This window comes from Falco rusticolus, chromosome 12, assembly GCF_015220075.1.
Source record: "Falco rusticolus isolate bFalRus1 chromosome 12, bFalRus1.pri, whole genome shotgun sequence".
Classification (NCBI taxonomy): domain Eukaryota; kingdom Metazoa; phylum Chordata; class Aves; order Falconiformes; family Falconidae; genus Falco; species Falco rusticolus.
This window is the reverse complement of record NC_051198.1, coordinates 13,734,802-13,761,706: the sequence shown is the minus strand read 5'-3', so window position 1 is coordinate 13,761,706 and position 26,905 is coordinate 13,734,802. Positions and strand designations below refer to the sequence as shown.

General features: G+C 38.5%; 1 protein-coding gene across 4 annotated transcripts in view; it reads right to left on the bottom strand.

Annotated features, from left to right (window-relative positions):
* The window catches only part of ZFAND3 (zinc finger AN1-type containing 3), a 145,678-nt gene that overhangs the window by 32,977 nt on the left and 85,796 nt on the right, over positions 1 to 26,905 (bottom strand). For all 4 annotated transcript variants that reach the window (XM_037405156.1, XM_037405153.1, XM_037405154.1 and 1 more), the window contains 2 exons: positions 17,955 to 18,134; positions 7,639 to 7,704 (listed from right to left, as the gene is read on the bottom strand). In XM_037405156.1, coding sequence (XP_037261053.1) covers positions 7,639 to 7,704; positions 17,955 to 18,134 — 246 coding nt within the window. The remainder of the gene's footprint in view (positions 1 to 7,638; positions 7,705 to 17,954; positions 18,135 to 26,905) is intronic.

The window sequence follows — 26,905 nt, the reverse complement described above, 5'->3', positions numbered from 1 at the left end:
GGCTGTTGTCGCAGCTCTTCGCTTTGCATTGGCAACTCTCTCACCTTTCCAAGAATCCCTCTGCTGGCTCTTCTCTGCAACGCCTGAGGCACTAAACGCTGGCCTGTACTTCTAGAGCCTACCTGCCCCAGCTCTCATTAAGTGCCATGGACGATACTGAGGTTAGACTAAATACCTTTAATCACCCAGATCATACTAGTTTTCTGTTAGTGTCATTGAAAAAATTAAGTTGGAAGTGATTTCTGGGGGTCACCTAAGTCCAGCCTCCTGCTTGATACAGAGTAGACATCAGAGCTGGATTATGTTGCTCAGGGTCTGGTTCAAAATGTTCAAGAATTTTCAAAGCCTAAGATTTTGCAGCCTCTGTTGGTACCTGTTCCAGTGCCAGCTAGATGGGAAAAATGTCTTCCTTTGATCTTCTGGCTATACTCTTCCCAGCGCAGCTAATCCAGAGAGAGCATTTACTATTCTCCTACCATCTGGTGCTGCCTTTAATTCAACATGCAAAATAATTTTCCTACTGGCTTGCAATTCAATGTGAACTCCTCCAAAAGATCATCCTGTCCTCTTCACTTAAGCACAATTTCCTCAAAGTTGTTCTATTTGGAATGTGGACTTTTCCATAATAGGATTCAGGATATGGAAATGAAAACAGATGAAAAATTTGAATCAAGAGCAGCAAAAATAAATAAAGACAAGTGAAAGCTGAGGAACGGACTTACAAGTAATCAAAACAGTCGTAGACAGGTTATTTGGTGATGTAAGAATGAAAAAGGAAGGTTCAAGGGCATATCTGAACAGCACAAAGGATAAGAGAGAAGAATTTGGGTGATTTAAGAGGATAACTAAAGGTAGCAGGGTTTTAAGTACCTGGAGGATGTTCTCTATTAGGATGTTGGACTTGAAAATTTTGGCACTGAATGAATTGACAACATGCCAGTGATCTCAGATAGCTGGCAGCATTATGAGGTACACAGAGATGTGTGTCTCAGCACCTGCTGGGAGGTTAATACAGGCCAGGAGACCCTTATTCCCCATCCACATATACATTTTGATTACTATTTTTAAATTCTGTTGTACTGGGGTGGTTTTTTTTCTCCCCACAAGGAAGGAAAAGCTTGTTTCTCATAACCTATGCACCCCTGTATAACCAAAATCTACTTAAATTGGTACATATTTCTGCCATTCACACTAGCATATGTCAAATCCCACTTTCTGCATGAGGTACTGTACTGTTTTCAGCTGGGGTAGAGTTAATTTTCTTCCTAGTAGCTGGTATTTTGGCTTTAGGATGAGAATCATGTTAACACACTGACGGTTTAGTTGTTGCTGAGCAGTGCTTACAGTAAGTCAAGGACTTTTCAGCATCTCATGCCAGCGAGGAGGCTGGGGGACACAAGAAGTGGAGAGGGGACACAGGCAAGACAGCTGACCCCAACCGGGCAAAGGAATATTCCATACTGTATGGCATCACACTCAGCATACAAAACTAGGGGGAAAGCTGGCAGGGGGAAGGCTGCTCGGGAATGGGCTGGGCATTGGTTGAGTGGTGGCGAGCAATTGTTTGTCTTGGGTTTTATTACTCTCTCTCTGTTTGGTTGTGGTTTTTTTTCTTTTTTTATTACAAGTTTTTATTATTATAATATTTCAATTATTAAACTGTTGTTATCTCAACCCCCCAGTTTTCTTACTTTTAACCTTCTGATTCTCTCCCCCATCCCACCAGGGTGGGGGAGTGAGCGAGTGGCTGCGTGGGGCTGAGCTGCCGGCTGGGGTTAAACCACAACAGGTAGCTAATTACAGAGACACACTGGTACACCACACAATCCTCTGTTACAAGGTCTTCCTGTCATCTTTAGAAAGGATGCACTGCTAACACAGAGATCATATATGACTGCCTTACTTGCTTTTAAGAGAATTAATCTGAGAACAGTTTTGCGGAATACAATGTTATAAAATGGGAAACATTAATAAGCATGTAAATGATAGTATTAGTCTATTTATCCTATTCCATAACAGTAATTTTGTTTCATTTCTTAATGCCAGCAATCCTTTCATGAATGACTTCAACAGACTGATTAGAGAAAAGGAGTTATTCCTAAGTAGGAATTACTAGCACATTTTATAAACATCTTCAAAATATTGTAAGTATTTCTAATTTATCTATACAGCATGTGAAATAGGGCTTCTACAGTCACATCACATTTTTTGTGCCTTTAGCCACTTCAACTACCCAGCTTCCTCACTTCATGAACAATGCAAAGGAAAAAGAACACCTGGGAACCAGTGTGAAAGTTAATTTCAAAGAAACGCCGACTATGAAAAGGATGAGTTTTCATTCATCTCAGTTTAGTGTACTTTAACACAGGCAGATCTAAGTATTCCTGTCCTAATACCATAAGATGATAGAAAAATAATCTATTTATTTTATCTCGGCTGTACTGAATAGACAAGGATAGGAGTCACTGTTTTCACATGCTGTCATGCTGCTGCACACCTTTTCATTTCTTGATGTTGTATTTTTTCCACTACTCAGAAGAAAATTCTCTTCAGAAGTGAACAGCATGAGTGATTAATGTATGAACTATGAAGATGCTTGCAAAACTTCTCTTTAGATTAAAGCAAGTACAGGCTAAATTTCAAGGCTTTTCTTTCCACTTTATCATTTAGTAAAGAGATGATTTAGATGTCTAGCACAGAAATGTGCTAGACTGTGATAGATAAAAGATCAAGAAAGACTTTTTTTTGTGAATATTACCAATTATTGTGTGCTAACAAGCTCTTAAAAACCTTCCTAGGAACAGCTGAAGTTTTTATAACTCGGAGGCAAGGATCATCACAGCTGTAGCTGACTTTTAACAAACTTTTTGATATACTGACCCCAAACCCATCTCTTTGGATTCACCAACCACACTGGTTATAACACACTTAGTCTAAAATGCACGGGATGCATTTAGTGTAAAAGATCATTCAGGTGACCATATCCACTATTTTTAATGAATGAGGGTGATTTTGCAAAGTTGAACAAGGTGATAGTGAAAATAAATCCTACAATTGCAGCAAGTCCTTAGATTTGTTTACAGATATGACTATTATGATCCTTACCATTAGGAGGATTTTAACCTACAATGAACGTAATATTTTGAGAAGGCTCTTAGATAACCAGTACTGGCAACTAAGGCAAAGTATATGTGGAAAAAAAGCAAGTGAGAGATATACTCAAGCTCCTTTGAGCAGGAGAGGAAACCAATCTGTCCATCCAGATAGATATGAAAGCACAGAACAGATAATACAACACATCACAGAAATAGGCAATAAGACGAGATAGTAAAACCCCATCAACACACATCATCTGATCATGGTAAGATGTCATCTTCCAGCCTCTATTAGCTCTTGCCACATCAGTACAAATCCCAGGCACTTTATCCTGTTTATAATTGCTGATGAGCAGTAATAAGGCCTCCATGCCTCAGCTCCTGTCCGTTCCACTTCACCGCCCACCTATTAGGTTATAACTTTTATTTACAGCCTTGCTTGATGTACTGTTCTATTAGTACAGCTGGAAACTGAGCGGGGTGTGGGTGGGGGTGTGTGTGTGTGTGTGTGTGTGTGTGTGTGGAAAAAAGTGGGAAAAAAAAAGTGTCCCTAATGGGCACTGTTATTGCCAAGGCTGGGTGATTTATTCTGCTGCTCAAAGTCTGTTTCCTGTTGGTGAGAGAGCTCCAAGGAGGCTGGATTCCTAACACAATGCCCTCCAGAAGTCAAACACTAAAGAACACCTTAAAAATCCCTTGAAACACCAATGAAAAACATACCTCAGTTGTTTTAATGTTATAAACCTCATTCAACAATCTGTTGTACGTATTTTGCTCAGGAGCTTAACACTTCAAAGCAATGTAAAAACAAACAAACAAATGAAAAAATCTAATTAGTGGTATACCAGGTCTTTTTGTCCTTACTCAACACAAAGACTGAATAAAAATGATCATACAAAAGAAATGATTTCTTGGTTTTGGCCACGGCTGAAAATTTGTGTACTTCTGTTTCCACAACTTGCCCTTTCTATTAACTCTCCAAAGGCTGCCCTCGTGACTGTACAGGTTCAGCCTCAACGCATTGAGATTTCTGGCACTGCTATGATCAAGCACACACCTTCATAGAACATCAATAAACCCGAAACTTAGAAAGGACCATACGCCTGCTTAACTGCTTTGCTCAAGCAGTGGAACGTTACTTGCATCTTCTACACTCAGATTTTAAACCAGAAAAAGCAGAAGAGTAATGAGACAGATACCGTAATCTTGTACAATATAAATACTACCACACCCATCTAGAACAGATATCCTCATAAAATGTGAGCTATCTGCACATATACCTACACAAAATATTAAAGATGCACATATCTGATGAACTGCTACTGAGAAATAAAGTACTTAAAAACTCACTGACTTTACGAATATGATGAATGAATTGATTGCATCATTACTGTATTTTATCTGCCTGTTTCTACTACTTTCTCTACTGCACAATTAAAAGTTAACTGAGCGCACTCACACAGTTCCACCAATTTTTTCTGGGCTTCTTTAAACTGCATGAAAATATTTTCAAATCTGGCTGTTTAGAATTGCATATTAAATCATCATTAAAGTTGTACAGCAGAGTAAGAAGAGTAATATGCCACTTAGTACTGCACTTTCATGACACAGGCACCCAACATAAACGGGATCTGGATGCCCTGCTGACTAGAGTGAGCCTCACAGTAGTATCTGCCATCAACCCTAACATTACCTAACCATGAAGAAACAAATCAAAATACCTAAGAAGCTATACAGTAGGCCACACAGTCCCATCCTCTTTCCTACAAAATATTTAGACTGCTGGCTCTCAAAAACCTTTGGTGCATCACCCAAACTAATGATCGCAAGGGTTTGTTCATTGTTTTCTTTATAATCCTTGTCCTATGGGCACACTTTGGAATAGAAATACTTTTTACCACAGCGATGATTGTGGTGAATGGGAAGAGGAAAAAAACTGCTATATGGTGTCATAATACAATGTTTTATCTGAAAAGCTCCTCCAGCACACAAGTTGACAAGGGCATGAGGTAAAAACTGGGGGGTTTTTTGTAAGAGAACTTTTCCTGTGTCTTGGCAGATCTATTGTTTTGATCTTTCTTCAATGGTTACATTAATGCTAATAAAATAGGAAAGGTTTATGTCTTCTGTAATATCCTCCTGATAGGAACCTGCACACAAGATAAGTAGGTCAAATTTCTGATTTTCTGTCTCAAGTGCTGATACATGGCAGACGCCAGGAGAAAACTATGCTTGAAGGTGTGGGGGGAAATTACACAGATGAATTCCACCAACACCAAAAATTCTTCCTTCAAAGGTCTTCAAAGCAGAAGAAATGTAGAATACTTACAGAAAAGAGGCTTATATACAATTTATAGTATTGACAACTATTGCTTTGATCACTTAAATAGCTTCCTAAGAAAGGACACTAAGCTGAAGTGAATGTAGTGTGAAAGAATGTGCTGGGTTTGGCTGGGATAGATTCATTTTTCTTCACTGTAGCTAGTATAGGCTTATGCTTTAGATTTCTGGTTAAACCACAACAATTATTTACCCACATAGTCTGCTGCTTATGCCTGAAGATGCCACACCATTTCTCAGTAATATTTTGTAGCCAATGTTTTCTTGTCAATTCCCATATTTGTCTGGATTCCAAAATGCAGACTTTGAAAACATGGCAATTTATTTTAAAAATGGAAGTTTGCTGAAATGTCAAGCTCTGCGGAAAACTGTAACTCCTAGTAACAGGTTTACTGGGGACAAAATATGCAGATCACTGAGCAAATAACATTAAAAAAAATTTGAAAGACTGGGAAAAATCGAGGTAATATAAAATCATTAGGTTTAGTTGAGTGAAGATGAGATTTGTGACATCAAATTAAGATGATCTCCTTATTTTCTTGCTAAACACACCACATGATTGACATAAAGCATGTAGGGACCAAACATGAGCACAAACCTACTGAGCAAAGTTAGCCAACCATTTAGTGGATATATTTCAACATGTCTAGTAGCTTCATCTGCTTTATACTAAAGGAGCTTTTACTGTTACCATTTGACACCCCAAATAGTGGACTTACTTGCCTTTTTGCTAATCACAAGCACATTTTTTAAAATATTCATAGTAGTTCTCTCGGTTTTCAGTATCTATAGCACCACAGAAAACTTTTAAATAATGCTGCAATGAAAACCAGAGTTAAACATTACAACAGCTAACGTATGATGAAAATACAATTTAGTAATACCATGAGCAAAGCAGATTAGTTTTCTAGGGATACAGTGGCAAATATTCTGTCTTGTTTAGGCACACCTCCATGGCTACATAGAAAAGAAAACCCACAGTCTTCCTACTCTGGAGAAGTTGAATCCTGTATCTTCCAGTGCCAAACAGAGTTCTTTGGCAAACACCACTCACAGCATTGTCACAGATTACCATGCATTACTTGAGAGGTCTGCACTTGCACCAAGCGCAAGGCAACGTACCTTCTCTTTAACCTTCCTTCAGTGCAGACGAAGCCAACTTGCATCATCACACATTTGCTACAAGCTAACAACACGCATATGTAGAATAACTACAGTTCAGCTAAACATACAGTAACTTGAAACACTTTTTGAAAGAATGACTTCAAAGTAAATTTACCTTGAACTCCTGAAAGAATAAGAGCCCTTAATCAAATAGGAGTACCCTTGCTTTCTGCACACTCAATACAGCTCAACTGGCACATAAAATGAAAATATAGGCAAAAGTTATTTTGGAAACACAGCCTGCTAAAGCATTACTGCTACCTAGATGCCTGCGCCACTGCCACTCCACATGAAGTTATGGCCTCCCACAGTGGTGCTGGTGGAAAGGATCGTATGAACTCTCCTTAATCCATGCAAAACCAAAGTCTGAATAAACTCTAAGTCAATGTGGGTAACCTGGCTGCCTGCCTGAATGACTGCTCACATGATTCTTTGCGACAGATCTGCTGCAGAAGCAGCAACTTCAGCCTGGCAATGACCTAACACATCACTACTAATGCTGGCTCTGTGAGAGATTATCCATGTACCCCTCCATCTAGAAATAAAGTCATCGAAAGGACCCAGAGCAGGTAAAATTTAGTCTCAATGCAGACATCAGCTGTCTATACTGCATCTTCAACTGAGGAAAGTCTATTTACTCCAGGTTTCTTTCTGCTCAATACTTTGCGTTTAAAGGGGGGATTTCCAGAACACTATTCACAATCATTAGACTTAAATCAAACCAATTGCTCCTGTATGCCTGATGTTTACAAAGCTTAACTGAAACCATAGTATATTTATGGAATTACACTTAACAGGACTCTGAGATGAACTAGTTGCCATACAACTCCTTTTGTATATATTTGTATACACATATATACACAGAAATATATACATTTCTGACAGCACTACAACAATACTTTCATTTGGCATTCACCAGATTTAGTGATATACTGATATACGGACATTCACCAGATATACTACCCTTGATTATTAAACTATAACCATACAGCTACGTATCATACAAAATCTAATCCCTTGACCCCCACAAAACACATACCTGAGTCACAAGATCTTTTGGTTGGTGCAGTTAACGAGGCATGAGCTGTACCTGTGCATGGCCCACCTGGAAACAGAGAAGATCATATGTCTCAAAATACCACTTACATTTAACATTTACAACCACATGAAGATTATACTTAGGAATGTAAAACGCTGAGCAGCACTTGTCTTTGGAAAGCGCATATGGAAGCAGTCTACTATTCTCAGTATTTCTTTCCCAGTCAAATCCGAATATGTCTTGCACTGAAAAAATAGATGACAAGTTGGGACAAAAAGACAAGTTATGTTATACTTTATAAATATTTCAAGAGGCAGTTTTAGGCAAATACGCACTGTAATTGCAATTTTTCCAACGTTGACAAAGGTACTGTTTATGTCAGAACAAAACTAGAATCCTATCAAGTAATGCAAGGGATGAAGTGATTGCTTCCCTGATGTCAGCAGAAACCTTGTCACTGACTCCAGTGAGATAACGACTTTGCCTCTTATCTTGTTCTCATTATGTTTTCAAAGTGTGGCACAAGCACATGCTAACAAACTCTTTCCATGGTGAAGTTTTTTTTTGTTGAACTCTGGACTCTTGCCCACTCATCTGGTATCTGCTTGGTAGTAAATGGCTTTCTGGCTTTTTTCTTAACATGCATCATCGTTGAAGAGTTCTCCAGAGATCTTGTTAAAATAGCAACCAATTGAGTGTACTCAGCGACTTGCAGTAAAAATAAATAAATAAAAATAAACTCCATACAGTGATGCCAAAACAAATTGATAGTAGCATTACCAGTGGTAACAACACATCATAGCTTTGCTAATTGGATATTATAAATTGGATGATGCTAGAGAGTCTGAAATTAAGTTAGATCTAGTAGAGCTTGGCTATCAAAATACCAATAATGAAGTTTGCACTGGACTGCTGGTGATATACTAGTACTATTCTGGCAATGCAACAGAGCTTAGTATGACAAGATAACCTTAAACGTAGAGTCTTATGCCCTGAAAAATATTTTTTCCCTTATTTTTTTTTCAGCCTTTGCAGTCTGGAAAGCAGCATTGTGGCTTTGGCAATGTTTTTCTCTTCTCAAATATTTTCAAGTCTGCTCTGCTATTAAACTGTACCCTTTTGCTTCTCTCTGAGATGCTCCCCCTTCAAGTTGTTCTTTCATTTCTTTCTTTAATAAGTATCAGGTCTTGGGTAAATTTGTCTACCCTGTAAAACTCATAGCATTGTAACACTATGAAAAAAGAAAAGAAGCTTCTGCAATTGGAAAGGAATGATGTGAGGGAATTATTTTGGTGCTTTTGATTTCAATGAAATACACTTGGGAGCAAGTGTTTTCAGTTTTCCAGAGAAGGACTGATAAACTTCCTGAGTTTTCCTGTTCTCCTAAAAAGTCCCTCAGGCAACATACACTAGTTTGTAACCATGGAACAGGTAATCTGTAGAGGGGTAGTCAGAAAGGCCAATGAGCTGGTATTTGGGCCACTCAGCAGGGCAGAAGTTACAGTTGTTGCAAGGGATGGTTGGATTTTGCAGGCTGCAAGGAGGGAGTTGGTGAGAAATGGCTGAACTCCACAGCTAAGTGGAGGGGACTGGTGGGGACCTTGCTGCAGAGTCAAGTCTGCACATGAGAAGAGCCAAGCTTGATTTTGCAGCGAGGGGGACAGGGCAGCTGGGGTGGGTGCCTTCTCTGCGCCAACAGGAAAGCACACTGGATGGACGGATCAAGCATCCCAGTATCACCATGTTTGTGCTGGTCCAGGCTTGAGAGCACTAGCAAGCAAAAAATATTTTGCAATAACCAGGAATGGTCAAGTAAGCTCAAATCATCTTTTACAACCTTTTTCTAAGCTCAAATATAAAAAACGAAAATATCCTCTTGATCTGTGTCAGTAATACTATAGTAAAGGGCTCAAAAAATGCCTAGTCCAGGGTTTGGCACGTTTGGGAAGAAAATCAGTATTACAACAGAACCCTCACCAAGTTTTCTATTGAAACCTTTTGGATATTCAAAAAATCACACAGCAGGTCTGTTAAGTCAGTCTCAGTTTTCAAAGACCAAGTATATAGTATTTGGTTTCAATAAAGACTTTGTGTAAACAATATATACAAAAGGACATGGAATGTATCAGGAGATATACAACAGAGTATGGAATTTCATTGAACTGACTTTAGACCACAGCTGCCTCCGAAGATGAAGCGGCTCTTCTTTAAATAATTGTAGTTACATTCTCCCAGTTTTCACTGAATAGACATTGACAGGCATCATCACCGTGGACTATCAAACAAGAGTAATCCTTGCAATTATTGTACTGTAAATATTTACACTAGTTGGTACTTCCAGCATCCTGGTACTTCCAGCATCCAATTTAATATGAGATCTTTATTTCCCCACTCTAAAGTAGAGGACATTGGTATGTATTCTGCACTTCCCTGTATCAGAGTTTTTCTTTTATTTAATCTTCCCTCATTAGGTATTACTTTCATATAGTTTTCATTTGTATAGCACAGCACCAGAGTTCCACAAGAATATCTTGGTATTTGCATGCATGTATACCTGTGCCTAATAACCAGCAAAGGCAGCACACCCTTTGCAGCACTTCCTTCTGCTACTGTTTTTGTTCCTCCGTTAAAAATGTCATGCATAATTCAATACTAGGTAGTACAGGTTTGACTGTGCAATTCTACTTGGAAGTTACTATGTTGAATCTTTTGGTATATATAATGGCTAATACAGGCATCCTTGTATTATTTGAAACAGGGCAGTATATTTCCCACAGTTTTTATAAAATTTCTGCATGAAAGAGAAGAGAAGTCAGATAACAGTACAGCACCAGTCCTTCTTAGCTATACACATAAGTAGGCTTATAATTTAGCATGATTTGGGATACATCTGTATCTTCATTCCCCCAAAAATAAGCATTTAAAGGGAATTTAACTGTGGTTAACTGTTCAAAACCAGTTTCTCTGCTAAGTCTCCAAAGTAGTACAATTTTATGTAGATACATTAATATTGTTATTATTTACTACTATAACTTCCATATGTTTAAATTGACTTTTAGAATGCCTTTCTGCATTGTCCACCTCCCCTCCTGAAAGACGGGAACAATTGCCAAGCACCACCCGTCCTGCAGGACATACCCTGAGCCAGGGTAACTTCTCGTTTCCCCTTCCTGAAGTTTTTGTAAAGTGAAGTGACTCAGTCAGAACGCCCTGTGCAGGACAACACTAGGGTAACCCCCTCTCCTTGCTGTTCAAGGACATGCTAAGTTCAGAGAACATGTGTCAGGTATACTTGAACAGTGCTTGGAAGCACTTACTGAGCAGTGAAAGAGATAGAACGGAGTGAAACAAAGCTCGGCACAAGTGTACAAAGCCTAAGATTAAAATAACACACTGAAGCAATTACAGTTAACACAAAAACTGCTAACCAAATAATGAACAAACACGAAAAGTAAGTGAAGGAGCCTGATGCTCAATAACACTCGCTCACAATGACATAAGCACACCCAAACACCACTTTGAGCTTTCAGTACTGTGATGGTTCCTTCCCAGCAAAAGCACACCAACTCCCCCCATGCAACAGGCTGGAAGAGGGTAACAAGTAAGAGCTGAATTTCCTTGGACAGCGGTGTTGTAGCCAAGACAGGGAGAATTTCAGGGCTATTTGCAATACAGGAAAGAACTCACCTTTGGAAACCTGTCCAAACCAGTAATCTAGTTATGCATTTCTTGAATTGGTAGAGACATAATCTAATTAATCTACACAACTGAGTTTGAAAACAGTCATTGATTACAAACACCAATACATAAACAGAGAGGAACATAAATCTTTACATTCAGTCTGCACAGACAGGATACAATCTCTTTAAAGAAAAAAGAAAAATAGAACTTTACAGCACTTAAGAACTGCTTATTTGCTGCAGAATTGGTAAGCTGCATGATAATTTAAGTGATGTAATTACTAAAAAGATAAGAGGATTATAGCACACACCATTGCATACTTTTTAGAATCTAGTTTGACAAATCTGCCATTATTTACTTTTGTGGTATTTTACCTACATCAAGCTTTTGGAGAAAGAAGTGAAACCTGGACTACTTCGCTGCTGCTGAATGGCTGGTAAATTTAACAACTGTGATGAAGTAAACTGAAACAGGAATCAGATTCCACTTTTTTTCCATGCTGTCATCTCACTTATATTTCCTTATTTGTAAAATTGACATGATACTTTCCTGCTTTCCAGATGTAAGTTGAAGTGTAAAAATCTGCTTTTGAAACCAGCAGCTAAATTATATTTTTATAAATAATTTTTACATAACCTTGATAGCTGTGCAACTTAAACTCACATTTTTCTAATGTGACTGTGTTTCTGTTTCATGTTCCATGGGGTCCTTTCACTTTAATAAACGGGACCCTAGGATACACTGTCTACTCTGCAGTGTGAAGTGACTATAAATCAGAGGGAACAATTAACAGTGGTACTATTCTGCTGGTCTTTATTATGTTTCAAAATTACCATGCCACAGACGTGGAAAGAAGTGTTCATTTAATAAATCTATGTGCCGGATCTTTGCTTAAGATGTTACAAGAACCAGAAATGTTCTTTAATGAAACTGGGACTTTAGGGATTAGATTGAAACTTAAAGAAAGATCCTCACACCATCATAAGACAAGGAAGGCAACACTTCTACCAGTCACTGTCTTGTTCAAATTCCTAACTGCCTATGTTTTGTACTGGCATCTAATTCTAGAGGCACTTCTCAAGTGACAACTCAAATAGCCCACAATTCAATATGGTTTGATATTTCAAAGCATTCTTTCAAATTCCCAGATAAAAAGTGTTTGCATCAATACTAAAAAATAAATACATATTTTGTGATTAATATTCAAGAAAATCCAATTCTGATGATAATCCAAACGAAAAACTGAATCACTATTAATTTTAACATTAAAAACAGTACCAAAAGCCTATATGTACATATCATCTAATGAAAACAAGACTAAAAAAAAATTCATTACAATTCAAAACACCTTTTGCTATTACCTAACTCAATAAAATTAAAAGCCTGAGAAAATAACTAGTTATTATTCTGTGGCACAGAATTCCAGAGGTGCCTGTAATATCAAAAACCAGCCAGGTGTATGTTCTATACTAGACTAGAGGTGTGTCCCCTCTTGCTCTGATACAAGACATACAAAATTGAGTACAAGAAGAAAGAACACATGACAATATTGTGAGTTGATAAGGATAATTAGTTATTCATCATCACCATGACCTAGCTGCAGCTTTACCAGCTATGTTTGGGTACAAGTTTAATTGCAGTACTAAATCATGCAGGTCAGCTAGGCTAGTTCTGTAGCTCACCATAATTTGAAAAGTTACTGTATTCTTTTGGATCAGAGAAAAATGTACAATTCAGTATCAGAATAGCTCAGGTCAGCAACAAAGCAAATTATTTTCTACAACCATCTGTTACAAGCAAGACAAAAACAGGCAAGTAGCTAGGTCTTTTTGAAAATGTAATACTTTATAGAAGTGGGTATGCATATAACTTTTAGTCAGAGATGAGTCAGAAAACAAAGTTCACCATAGCCAGAATTAGGAAAAAAGAAAAAAAGACAGGATGTACAAAACTGACTCCTACGGCAATGAGCAACTGAATTCTCAAAGCCAGGACATTTCGAAATGGATAGCATCTAAGAGCAATTGTCATTTTAAAAATCACTGTCCTTACTTAAAAGGCACAAAATGCAATTAAGGATATCACAATAATAATCCAAAATACAAAATATTTTCAGAGCATACATAAGAAAGCTGTCATCTCTGACCCTGCTGACAAACCCAGGCAAAACGCAAAAACTGTGAAGTCTTTCTATACTGGTAGAAAGCTTTTGCATAGTGTCAGAGAGAAGGCCGTTCAACAAAAGCAGAAAGAAAAGTGCCCTTGTTTATCCAATTTTCATAAGGTTATGTTGAAAAAACTGTAATTATTTTTTTAAATCCCCAAATTAGAAAAAATACAATTATGTTTCTAGTACTATAGCCTATGTAGCTTTTTACACAGTCATGCTTCATCAAGCCACGGAGTTCAGAGTATAAATATCCAATAGGTGCAGTAGAAAAAACAGTCTCTCACCTTTCTGCCAGAGACCCTTTACAGAGGCCTGGTGCATGTGTCTCAGATGCAGCACATTTCATGAACATAAAGTAATTTCACCAAAATAACTTCACAATCAGGGGTATTTCAGGGCTTGCAATGCAGGCAAATACTTAATAAAATAATGTTTTAAAGAATTTTTCAAACCTGTCTTGCAAATTTAAGTGTTTGAGATGAACTAATGATGTTTTAAGCACTTAGCTTGACATGCAGTGGTTCAAATTCTGGAGGGTATGCAGTAACTAGCCAAAACTTACAGACATTCAGTCCTAAAAATTCATATTTGGGCCTTTAAAATTCAGCATATGTAGAGGTAAGGTATGGTCAGTAATCATCCCCGTCTTTCTGGGCTGAAATTGCCAGTATTTTTTTTTGACATTTACAGCAATATCTCAGATCTTTACGTTTCTTCTTATAAAGTCTTCCACGTAGAAATGTAGAGCGCTCAACTCTTCTAGAAACATCAGATATTCCTTTTGTCCTTCTTCAATTGTGATTGTTGCTATCTCAAGGAGGCCAGTAAGAGTTAAGCACATAATTAAAATAAAATCATGCCAAGCAAAGCTAAGAACTACTGAAATATCAAATCTGATCCAGCTGCCAGCATCAGAGTTGTTCACATTGACATTTCTCCTCTCGCATAACAACACAGTTAGTTTTAAACCTGCACAGCGCCAGCTTTAGGTCCACTCACACAGAAAAATGTGACAGCCCCAAAGAAAGCAACGAAGGCCTGAAACTAAGCAAAATTATTCCATGCGCAGCGTGACCTTTTCTTTACCAAAATACACAGAACCTTCCTTAACAAGATAGTTTTTTTAAAGAGTGCTAGTGGCTGGAGGTAGGGAAAGAAAGAAGTGAAGGCCATTGTCAAATCTGTTTTTTCCTGTCTGTTAAAAATACACAAAACCCCTGCCCACTCAGTAAGAAAAAGAAATCTTTGACAGAGCAACCAGCTCATATGGTGACTGACACTGAAAAAACTACCAGTAGGACCTCCGAAATGAAGAGAGAAGATGAAAAGGAAAAATTATAATAGATGTAAACTATACAAGAACTTGAAAAGAGAAACATCTGCACATAAAGCAGCAGCAGAACAAAAGTTGGACTGATCTAACCATCTGTTAAGAAACAGATCATTAAAATTCATGCAAATCTAGATCTAGAAAAGCTATACTAATATCAACATACTCCTTGCCTGCAAAAGTTTATTTCAGAACACTTACTGCAACTGATGAGACCTGAAGGCTCTGGATAGAAAACAGCAACTCAAAAAGCATATGTGGAGGAAAAAAGTAATAGAATTCTTTAGAATGTTAATGCCCCTCTAAATTGCAACAGCATTTTTTTGAAATTGGTGACAAGTCATACTTCATAAAAACAAAACACAGGTGAAGGAGGGGAAAAAAAAAAAGTCCTGAAGCTTGAGTCACTATCCCTGGGCATAAATCTTTAACACATTTTTGCTCATTTTAACTGTAAGACTGAGAACTAACTTTCTTCTACTAGGGGGAGAGTTATTAATCAGCAAAGAAGCCACTGGGGTTGGTGATTGTTCAGGTCTGAGGGTGGCGGGAGATGGAAAGTCACTACAAGCTAGTTGTGTATACAAGACAGGAATGCAAATGCAACTCTCACATAAAATCAAAACAGTTAACAAACAAAGGCAGAAATACTTGCGCATTGCCAAACTGAACTCTTGAAAAATCCAGTCCAAGGAACTTTTCTCATGTATCATTTATTCTGTGTTAAAAAAAGGAAACGGCTACTTAAAGTCAAATACAAAGCACACCCTCCCTTTCTTTGACATAGAATATGAATCTTACCACACGGGCTTTCTATGGTTCTCTTCAGTTGTCATAACAAGAATGGAATTTGTTAATTGCCTAAATGACTTGCTGCAATTCTGTCCAATCCGCTTACCCTATGGACTCAAGTACTAGGGCAGATACCTTGAGGTGAGACTGTCCTCAAAAGCTTGAAAAGAAAGAGAGGGGAGTGGAATCCACCATAAGAATCCTTCCCGCATACCCCAGTTTTTCTGTACTTTGATAGGGTCCCATATATTGATTTCTGGTGAATTACCACAGTCCTATTCAGAACAGCACATCTGTACATCATCGCATGGCACTGCACAATATCAGTGTTTGAAGAATACCGTTGTAATGAGAGCAGTGCATGCTTTATGGAACTTGCTGCAAAATAAATATTGCACAGAAAAAAAGACAACCTCAAAATCAGAAAGACATTGAAAGTTTGGGAACTCTTCATTACAGGAAAGAATCTTCCACACTAAGGCCATTACAATCAGAAAATCTCCATCTGTGTATAATTTTCTGATAAAAGATATTAAGCTTCATTAAAGAGATAGTGGGGATGTGAGAGAAGACAGAGAGCGTTCAAGCTGTAAACAAATCTCTCCACTGTATTTCACTTAAAATCACCCCAGCAGGAAGTCATAAAGAATTTTTTTTATAGGTAATATTTTCAAATGCTCTGCAAGCTGTGCTGCCTTAATATCCATCACCTTCAGTATACGTTCACAAGCTCACAGCAATTCAGGATGAAGGACACTATTTAATTTCCTTCCTTCCTTCCCATCCCTGTAATCACCACCTCACTTACCCCCAAGTCCTTCTCAGTCACAGCAGAAACACTTTGTTGTTAACACAATTTAATTCTTAACTGAACAAATTTTCAGATAACCTGACCCAGTAAGCACTGCAGAAAGCACCGGTAACGCTGTAGATCCTGGCTAATAGGCCAGCAGAGGTGCTGAAGCCCCTGTAAACGCTCACATGTATTGCTGAAGTATAATGTTTTGCTGAATTCTCTAAGAAGGTTGTTTTAAGGCCTTGTTTTTACAGCAAACTACGGGCTTCCCCTGAAGAAGCGCTGGACAGAAGGAAGAGATGATGGGTGGTCAGCAGCAGCCGTGTACACTAAGGAGAGACGAGGATTATATGGCACATTTACTATTGTTAGAAGAACTCTTATCAGAACATTCACATTTGAACCCTGCTGTATTTCTGACAATATTCTCACAGAGAGATAGAAAACAATAACTTCATTTAAAAATTTTATATTAGTAGCCTAACAGACTACCACAATCCCAAAACAACACTCTGTCTTTGTCCACAGCCAATCTAGGTAAGTAAAAAGAATATATATGCAAAGTCTACATACCTGTAAACAGAATAAATACTTCAGTAATTCAGCCAAAGCATCCTAAGCAAACAGTTAACACAACTGAAAACAAGTGCAGCACACTAAAGGTTTTTTTAGTTCTAGTGCTTTGTCAGCATTGCTATTTCCAGCAGTTGCCTCGAGGTTGAAGAACCAGAGTAGCTCTTGCAGATTTCCTACTAAAAAATAAGCATGTTTTTCTTGCAGTGTGTACATCTATTTACCAACCACAACGTAAACTCAGCTCAAGAGGGATTCTCTCCATAGACCACCTTCTAAAAATAAAACTACATTTGGTGGAAAATGAAACGACAAATTACACATTTGAGCTTAAGTTGTAGAATGCAGATTTTAAAATTCAATATATTACACATAGGATAAACTTACATAGCGGTTTAGAATAATTTAAAAGACAACTTTATCTCGCCGTGTTTGCCAGTTTTTAACATCTTAGCTTACCTTCAGGGAGAATATTTGCCTGACAGAGTTCAATAAAGAAGAAAGATGGGTCATGAAAGAAGAGATGGATTACCACATGAAACTTGGGTTTTATGCAAGTAACCTAGCAGCAGTCTAGACAAACATGCATTACAGTCACTGCTATGTGCAATTGCAATAATTAAAAAAAAAAAGGTTTTAAAGTCAAATTTCACAAGATACTGGTGTTTATCCTAGAATATATGTATTTATTTACCAGTAAAGCGAGGAGTTTCTCAAAATGAGCATGCCACAAAATCGTTATTAAATCGTGTACTGCAGTTCAAACAGCTGTATAGTTAGAAACTCCTGCAACCCCTTTCAATTTGTCCTTTGGTTAAAGCCATCAATGCCTATTTTGTGAATAATTTCTAACCCTTCTCTTCACCCCAAATACCAGGCCATTTACTTCCAAAGGGAGTCAGGGCAACACAAGCCTGAGAACAAAGCAAAATGTTTAAGCCTCCTTTGCTGTCACTTAGGACTTGTGCACTTACATTCCTCTTTGCTCGGTGAAGTTACATTCAGTTCTGTCAAAAGTTGCTGGTTGGAGTTAGCGGCCTGCGTGGTTAGAGAGGTATTGCTGTTGTCACTGTTCGTTTCTCCAGAGAACAAATCTGACTGGCTGTTGCTTGTGCTGGGAGTAGAGTCATCATCTGGCTGCTTCTTCTGGAAATCTATCAAAACCAAGATTTCATACATCACCCATTTGCTCAAGCTAATCATCCAATTTTATACAAAACCTCCCCCTCAGCATAAGAAAAGTAACCCAAAAACCACTGCCAGAGGTATCATCATTCTGATTATTTGTACATCTCATACAGCACAAAGAGTAGCCTTCATGTTTTTACTTCAGATTTACAATGCCTTAGAAGTTATGGGTTGTTGAAGAACAATAAACATTTTTCAGAACTACACAAAGGTCTTGTTTCCCCCGCCATTCAAGAGCACCCACAGTTTACCACTGCATCTATCAGTACACAGCACACAGCATAATTTTAAAAATAGTTCACACAAAGCACATACAAATGCATAAACGAACAAACTTCCAATGAGGGAAGAACTAAGGCATGTACTACAAGTATAAGGAAATGTTACACTTCTCTAGAAACAATACTTCTCGCTGCTGTTTTGTAAAAACCCACCAGTAGGTTTTGGGAAACCTAGTGCAGACAGCTATGGTTCCATGTTAGCAGTGGGGAGCTGGTGAGGGATTGCCTTTGCATCACTTGCTTGATGGGGGTTTGGGGGGGCGGGGGGGGCGAGGCGGGGGCGGGTTCCTCCTTCCTTCACTTACTCCAACATTGATATTAAAAGTTGCTCACTGATTTATGACCATGGAGATAGATATGGGAAGTAAACTGGTACATTACATTAAAGCTTCGCACAAATGATCTGGCTTCAAAGTTCTCATTCTCCCCCCATTCCCCACCCCCCACCCCCTTTTTTTGGTCAGCAAGTCCCAAGTTATACTAAGTCTCCAAACTGCCCCCATAGTCCAAATACCATGTCTTTGAGAGATGCCATCCTCAGGCTCACCTTGCCTCCAAAGCACAATCAGGTCTGAGGGGAAATACTCTTTTCTAAGTGCAAATCCTTCCTTGAGGGTTTTTTCCCAAAACCACACTTCCTGATACCCCACAGATTAGAGCATTAATCTCAGTTCCTACCAGCTACACCAATGGGTTTCAATCCAGCAATTCTGCCACTGGATGCCCCTGGGGAACACCCCTCCCGGCCAAGTGGATTTTGCTTTGCTTAACAACCAGTTACTCTCACAATGCAAAGGCACCTCTTCCCTTTAAAGAGACAGCTGAAGATTAAGCACATCACTTTTTGGTATTTCTAAATACATCTAAAAAAATATTACATAGGCAGAATTTATTCATTAGGCAAACACATAAATAGATCTGTATTCGGTTGCTCATTATTATGTCATGACAGAGAAGAAAACACAGCAGTCCATAAAAATTTGTGGATGATGATGTGTTAGAAACACAGGTTGCCAACATGACTCACTGGGATTGGGAAGCACTGTAGTCAAACAGTCCCTAAATGGTGATTTAGGATTTAAGTGATTTGCCAGACAAATTAAGCTGTAACTGCTGCTGTGGAAGAGTCAGCCAGAAGTCCAGCTCGGAGAAGAACAAGCTTAAAGCCAAGGAGGAGGAGAGAGGCAGCAGACAAGAAGTCATCAACCTCCATAACACAGCTCTGAGAAACTGGTGGGATGCTTTTTGTCAGGGATGGGTTTACTGGACTCAGGAAGATGTCCTACTCAGGCCTCACTAGTTATCATGCACATAGTTGCACCCAAGTTGGGCTCCTGGATATTATTAGTGTGTTTGTGCAGTCAAGAAAGCTTCAAGCACTTGGGATTCTGCACCAGCCACAATCAGACAGCTGCAGCGATTATAACTGGAGCCACCACCCCAGAAAACACCCAGCTCTTCACGCCTCTACTGATGCCACAGTCCTAACAGAAGGGGAGCTCACAGCTGGAGGTGTTTTGGGAACCAACAGCCTATAAATAACCAGTACAGAAAATAAATTAAAATTTCACATTGCCTGCAAATGTCAAGTGGCTACAATGATTGTGTTTTACATGAGATTGCATCCAAGGCAGTGCTGTGCACACGTACCAGAAGTAGAAGCAACTCCATCTTCAAGGAGCAGAGCAAAAATAATGGGTAGGCTCAATATTATACACAGTGAGCAATCTATAAAATGCATTTAAAAAGGAAGCGTAGAGTTACAAAACAGCGATACTATGATATATATTTAAATCCAGCAAGTTAAAAATTCTCAGACACTGTTTTGTTTTGGGTTTTTTTGCTAGACAGCTGCAAATACTTAGACTGCATTAGCTCAGTGTCACCCACAAAAAGCATTTCCAAAGAAACAACATTTTTTCAAAATGATGTAGATAAAAGTCCTGACACTCCCTTAGTGATAGTATGGTAAGTACTACTGCTGCATTGTGTCTCTCAAAGCTGCAAGTTTAAGAGCACATTGACCAAGGTGGGCTTTTTTCTTTTTCTTTCCTTTTTTTTTTTTTTTTTTTTGTGGAAAACTATTCACTTCTGCAACCTATCGATAAATTCTCCAACTTCAAAGAGACCATAAAAGCCTGTCAAAAATGGTCACTCAGTGACAGCATTTCCCAACAAGCATACTAGTGAAACCGTTCAGACCTGTCACACGGCAGTAAAACCTGCCATGGCAGTTAAATGCTCTTTGCCTCCATGAATCCAGGAGCACGTGTTCAGAACAAACTTTTACTCAGATTGCAAAAATTAACTTTCCAAAAAGTCTTAGCCTGCTCAGTTATGTGGCACCTCAGAATGTCTCCAATCCCCCCTTTTTAACCACTTTTTCACTGCAGTCAAGAATACTTGAGGGAAATGTTGAGTCTGCTGATCTCAAGCACTCAAGAGATACTAACCCTAACTAAGTTGTACTACTTACACTACAGCAAATTGTTAACAGTTGCTTTAGTAATGTGGTGTCAACAGCAACACAAGACCTATTCAGTAACATAGTTGATACAATAAATTTGACCTAAATTATGAACAGATTTCTGAAATACCACTTTATCATTTGTGGTCCAGTATTTACCTGGTACAAACACGTTTCTAATGACATACTGGATGAGCTTTATTATATTTGCTCTGTGTATCGGTGGACAGCATTTGGCTTCTGTTAACCAGGCTTCTTGTTAACACAAATAACTTGCAGATCACCTTGATCTCCCCCCAAGCACACTTAAAGCTGGCAACGACTACAGGAGACCTGTGTCTGAATAAATCCAGTTAAGCCTTAACTGCTTAACAAATAAAACAAAACAAAAATACACACACAGGACCCTGGCAAGTTTTGAAAGAGAGGCTTTATTCTGACTAAAATCAGAATGTAATTCTGTTGACAGAACAATGACCTCTCCTAATAGTCTCAAACGAAGGAAAAACAGAACCAGAGTTGGCAAGACATTAATCATAATTTCCATAAATTTCTATTTAACTAGAGATGCATGCAAAATACTTTCATTTAATTTTTTCCTTCGTTTTTACTGAGACTTTCAGTGCGCTAGCAAAATCTGTGTGAAAATGCACAATGCCTGAGCAAAAATCCATCAAACCCACGTTACCCTTTCCTACTTAGTGCAATGCAACTTTGTAACTTTTTACAGAAACTTCACAGGTACACAGTTTATTGGAAACAAACTTTCTCAGTTTTTCCAGAAAACACTTTGTCAACATTATCTCCCTTTCTCCACTGCCTTCAGGTTTGGGTTTTGTTTTTTTTTAGTGGCTAATTATTATTTTTTTTAAAAAAATATCCTGGTGTTAGGTACAAGATGGAGTCAGCACCAAAATAATGTGAAAATGAGCCATTTCCTGCCTGGGAATACCGATAGACGCAAGATCTATCAGTAAAATATGTGAAATACATCCAACAAACCACTACGGCACAGTAAAGAAGCTGCTAGTAGTAAGCAGCAACACTGCCAGGCTCCTAGCCCCAAAACCCTTTTGCTTTGTTGAGTTTAAGGGGGCTGCACCCAGTGTCTCAGCAGGAGAAGAAAATCTCAGGCAGGGCTTTCATGCACGAGATGTGAACAGTAAGAGTGTTGGTTTTGTTTTTTTTACTTAGGAGTTCTTTGTAAGCAAAACAATGAAAATGTGCATATATAGACAAACATTTCATACACTACATATAGACAGTAAATTCAAATAGTTTAGACTAAAAGAAAGGCAAGAAGCCAGATTTGTTTCCAGACTTCAGAAGATCTTCTGCAAGACAATCTTTTGTCCATTTGTACTCGTAAAGTAGCATTGATAACGAAAGCCACTGCCTTTACAGCTTCTGATTCTAACCCATAAAACCAGAGGTGCAATGCAAAATCACATCTTGTGAACAGGACTAAAACTCCCTGGTACATTTGTGCAGTTACTGTTACCAGGTTAGGGTAAGCAATCAGAAAAAGCCTTCCCAATATATTCATCCAACTAACAAATATTTAAAATATCCAGCCTCTTCCATCACCCAAAATACTCCTGATGCAGTGACACAAAAAATCCGTCACAATTCCAGTATTTAGTTTACTTTAGCCATCAATATCCAACAAAACACCTAAGGAAATAGTGAGTCCACACTTTTGCTTAACTGTATGGGGTCTGTAACTAAGCAGGGAACAACCCTTCAGCTTCTGGTCAAGTAATTTCTGTGATTACAATCAGTTGAAACTTGCGGTAAAGGCAAATAAAAGCAGTATCAGTGTGTCATAAAGCATTTTATTCTGAAAAAGAGGGGCATGTCAAACTATTACATGAAATGACTTAATACTAAGCCAGAGCTTTTTCTCATTTGCACTCATGCTATGGTATAAGAAATCATAAGATGTATGAAACTCCCAAAGGGTCTTAAACTTAAGCTATCCTTCTGGTTTATTTTGAGAGTCAAGGTTACAAATACTTCCCCATTCTCTGGTTCGAAACAGATGTTTTCATTAATAAGAAATGGGTTCATTCAAATAAATTACGGATGTTGTGAGAAGCGTCAGAGTAAAGAGTATACTAAGAAGAGAAAATTAGAGCCTTTAAAGTAATTATTTTTGTTGATGGGCAGTATTACACCACTTCTTTATTCTTCAGTCCTACAGCTCCCATAACTTCACAGTATGAACTAGCAAAAAAAGTTATTTGGAGAGTGTTTGCTTCTTATACTACATTAAATGTGCAATCTGCACATTTTATTACCAGTGCATCTTGTTCCTTTACAGAGCATAAATTAACGTGTTAGTGTCACAGCAAATGTCTGCTAGTCCATTAGAATCCCAACATACAAAACATACACACTTCTACCTTATTCTAATCAGAAAGCAGTCCCACACTTAAAAGAAATTGCATTTTGAATGTACGCTATGGGAAGTAACACAAATATTTCGACACTGAAACTGCTACAGTGAAATGTTTATTTTAAGTTATTGCATCATTTTTTTTTTCCTTCAGGTCTCTGGAAAAGCTGTTCATATATGACCATGGTATAGTACTGTAAGTCCTAAAGATTTCATTTACTAATTTATTGAGAACTCTTCACTGGACTTTTCTGCTTCATAGCTTATGAACACATTTCAAATGTCATTCATATATAACTAAATTTTGCATAATAAATTAGACTGAAATGAATAAAACTTTTCCTTTATATCTGAATGCAATCTAAAGCTCCAATAATGGACTAGCAATAAAACTCCACTTGGGAAGACTGCTTCAGTATTTTTCTTTTTAAATAACACACAGGCAGAAAGGTGCACAAGCCCACTTGCAGAATAAACACAGATATCCTGCCCTTAGGGGAAATGCACCACAGAATTTGCACAAGTGTTTGTATTAGAAGACAACTAAGATCATAAAACAGAATCAGAGGTAAGTACTGTACAAAATTATGTTTATAAATATATAAACAGTATATAACATATACACATATACAAAAAGATATTTCTTAATACATCTACAATAATAATAGGAACTATAGGTGGATGAATTGAAAATTAGACCAGAGAGTGTGAAATAACTATTGCAGTATATACTTGTATGGGGTATCGGCAGAGCTCGCCACTATCACAGATAAGCACAAAGTACAAAGAGAATTAACAAACCAGCAAAAATAAAAGAAAGATGGGTTTTCTGTACAACTGAGGTTTATTTAGAATTGTGAGCATGTGGTACAAGAAAGCCCCTCAGCTCTTAAGGTTTTTACTCATAAATAAAACCTTTTCATTTTTTCCAGTTTTTCTTCAAGAGTTCTTTATGCTTAGTTACCCTTCATGCTGTACTTCTTTAGATAACAACATATTATTGATAGTTTTAAATAATATTGAGATTTGTATGTTGCATAAATTGAGTTTTTCCATATGCATTTTATTTCCTTTTCAAATAAGTAGAAAAAATACTAGGAAAAGGGAAAAAATAAATTAAAAAAAAAAAGATGGATCTCTAAGGGTGGCAAACAGACAGTGAGAATGCAGCTGCAATTACATGTACTTATCATTCAGGAATTAGGATCAAGCTATCTAATAAGACTGCCACACTTGTAAAATTACTGGGATATTTAACATGATCAAGTTTTTTGGGGGTTTTGTTTGTTTGGAGGTTTTCTTTTCTTTTTTTTTATGTCCCTGTCCCCCCGGAAATCTGACGATACTTTGTTTTGAAGTGTTTTTCTCTAAAAAAAACCAAACACCACACCAAAACCCAACAAACAAAAAACCCCACAACTCTTGCTTAAAGATAACATTCTGTAATAGGCCTTCTTTCTTCTGACACTATAAAATAACTCTCTCCTAAAGCTACAGAGGAGCATCAGATCTGACTACCAGATTTTGCCTATTATTTAGCAAGAAAATTCATGAATATCTAATAAACAAAGGCTAGCAAGACAACAAGCATAACATTATTACAGATGACCTTCAACTTAAGATTCACGGTCATTAATAAATATGCAGACATCTTTTATACAAAACTGCATTTCTTTTCCTTAAAAAGTGAGAATTTACAGTGACTGTATTAACCAGGCTTATAACACCTTACATGACTGCAATGGAAAAAATTGCCATTTTTACAGCACAAGACCCCACCACCTTCAAAGTAGTTGTGAAATCCTGAAATGATGAAAGGAATTTTGTTATCACCTGCAAAAGTATCCTCTGAGAGCAGCTTCCCCACAAAACAAACACTCCTTGCTCTGCCTGTTAACAACTTGTTTACTGTAGCTATTTCAGTACTGACCGGGAACAAGCTGTAGTGGGTTTGCGTGGCAAGGTTTGGTAGGAGAGGGGCTACACGGGTGGCTTCTGTGAGAAGTTGCTAGAAGCTTCAGAAGCTTCCCCCAAGCTCAATGGAGGCAATATGCCAGCCGGCTCCAAGACAGACCCGCTGCTGGCCAAGGATGAGCTAATCAGGTACAGTGGTAGAGCCTCTGGGATAAACGTATTTAAGATGGGGCAGGGGAATGTGCAACAGAATGGCAGCCAGAGAGAGGAGTGAGACTATGTGAGGGAAACAACTCTGCAGACACCGAGGTCAGTGCAGGAGGTGCTCCAGGTGCTGGAGCAGAGATACCCCTGCAGCCCGTGGTGAAGCCCATGTTGAGACATGCTGTCCCCCTCAGCCCATGCAGATGAACCGTGTAGCAGATCCACCCACAGCCCATGCAGGACCCCACGCTGGAGCAGGTGGATGGGCCTGAAGCAGGCTGTGACCTGCTGGAAGCCCACGCTGAAGCAGGTTCACTGTCAGGACTTGTGGACCCACGGAGAGAAGAGCCCATGCTGAAACAGGTCTGCTGGCAGGACTTGGGACCCTGCGGGGGACCCGTGCTGGAGCCGGCTGCTCCTGAAGCACTGCACCCTGTGGGAGGGACCCCACACTGGAGCAGGGAATGAGCGTGAGGAGGAAGGAGCAGCAGAGACAACGTGTGATGAACTGACCATAACCCCTATTCCCATTCCCCTGTGCTGCTTGGGGGGAAAAGGCAGAGAAATCGGGAGTGAAGTTGACCTCAAGAAGGAAGAAGGGGCGGGGGGAAGGTGTTTTTAAGTTTTTATTTTTAGTTCTCATTAACCTACTCTGATTTGAATGAATGAATGAATAAAAAATAAAATAATTTCCCCAAATTGAGTCTGTTTTGCCTGTGATGGTAATTGCTGAGTGATCTCTCCCTGTCTTTATCTCGACCCATGAGCCATTCGTTATATTTTCTCTCCCCTGTCCAATTGAGGAGGTGAGTGATAGAGCAGCTTTGGTGGGCACCTGGCATCCAGCCAGGGTCAAACCACTACAAGGTCACTGAAAATCCCTGTACATAACATTTTAAAAACCCTTGGTCACATTTCCTATTGTTACTTGAAGTAGCATGCTTACATTATTGCAACTGAACTTCCATTATTCCATAAAACTCACCAACTTAAAGAAGAATACATATTGCCTGTCATCACAGGATCCAAAGTAGTGAAGCTATGAAGAGTAAACTACTATTCTAACAATCCACTTTAAATTTCCTGTTACAGAATCCCTCAAGTCCACAGTTAGCAATCATACTTTAATTCATTACAGAGCACATACGGTGAGAAAGTACTATATAAAGGTACTATGACATTGCAAAACCAGTGAGGGGCTAGCTATACAGCACCTGCATCTGACAGTGGAACTAGGATACTAAGACAATTTATTTATACCTCAACTAATTGACACTGTACGGATCCTTGAACCTGTATCAAAGGATACTGGCAATAATCCAAGGTGAAAGCATCAACTTTAAACAAAGTGACCACTCCTCGGTCATGACTGCAAGAAATATTTTATTTTGCAACGATATGTAGAGTGGGAATTCTTTAGGAAGAACATTTACCAAAACAGACTACTAGTAAAACACCAACTAAGTGGGCAAC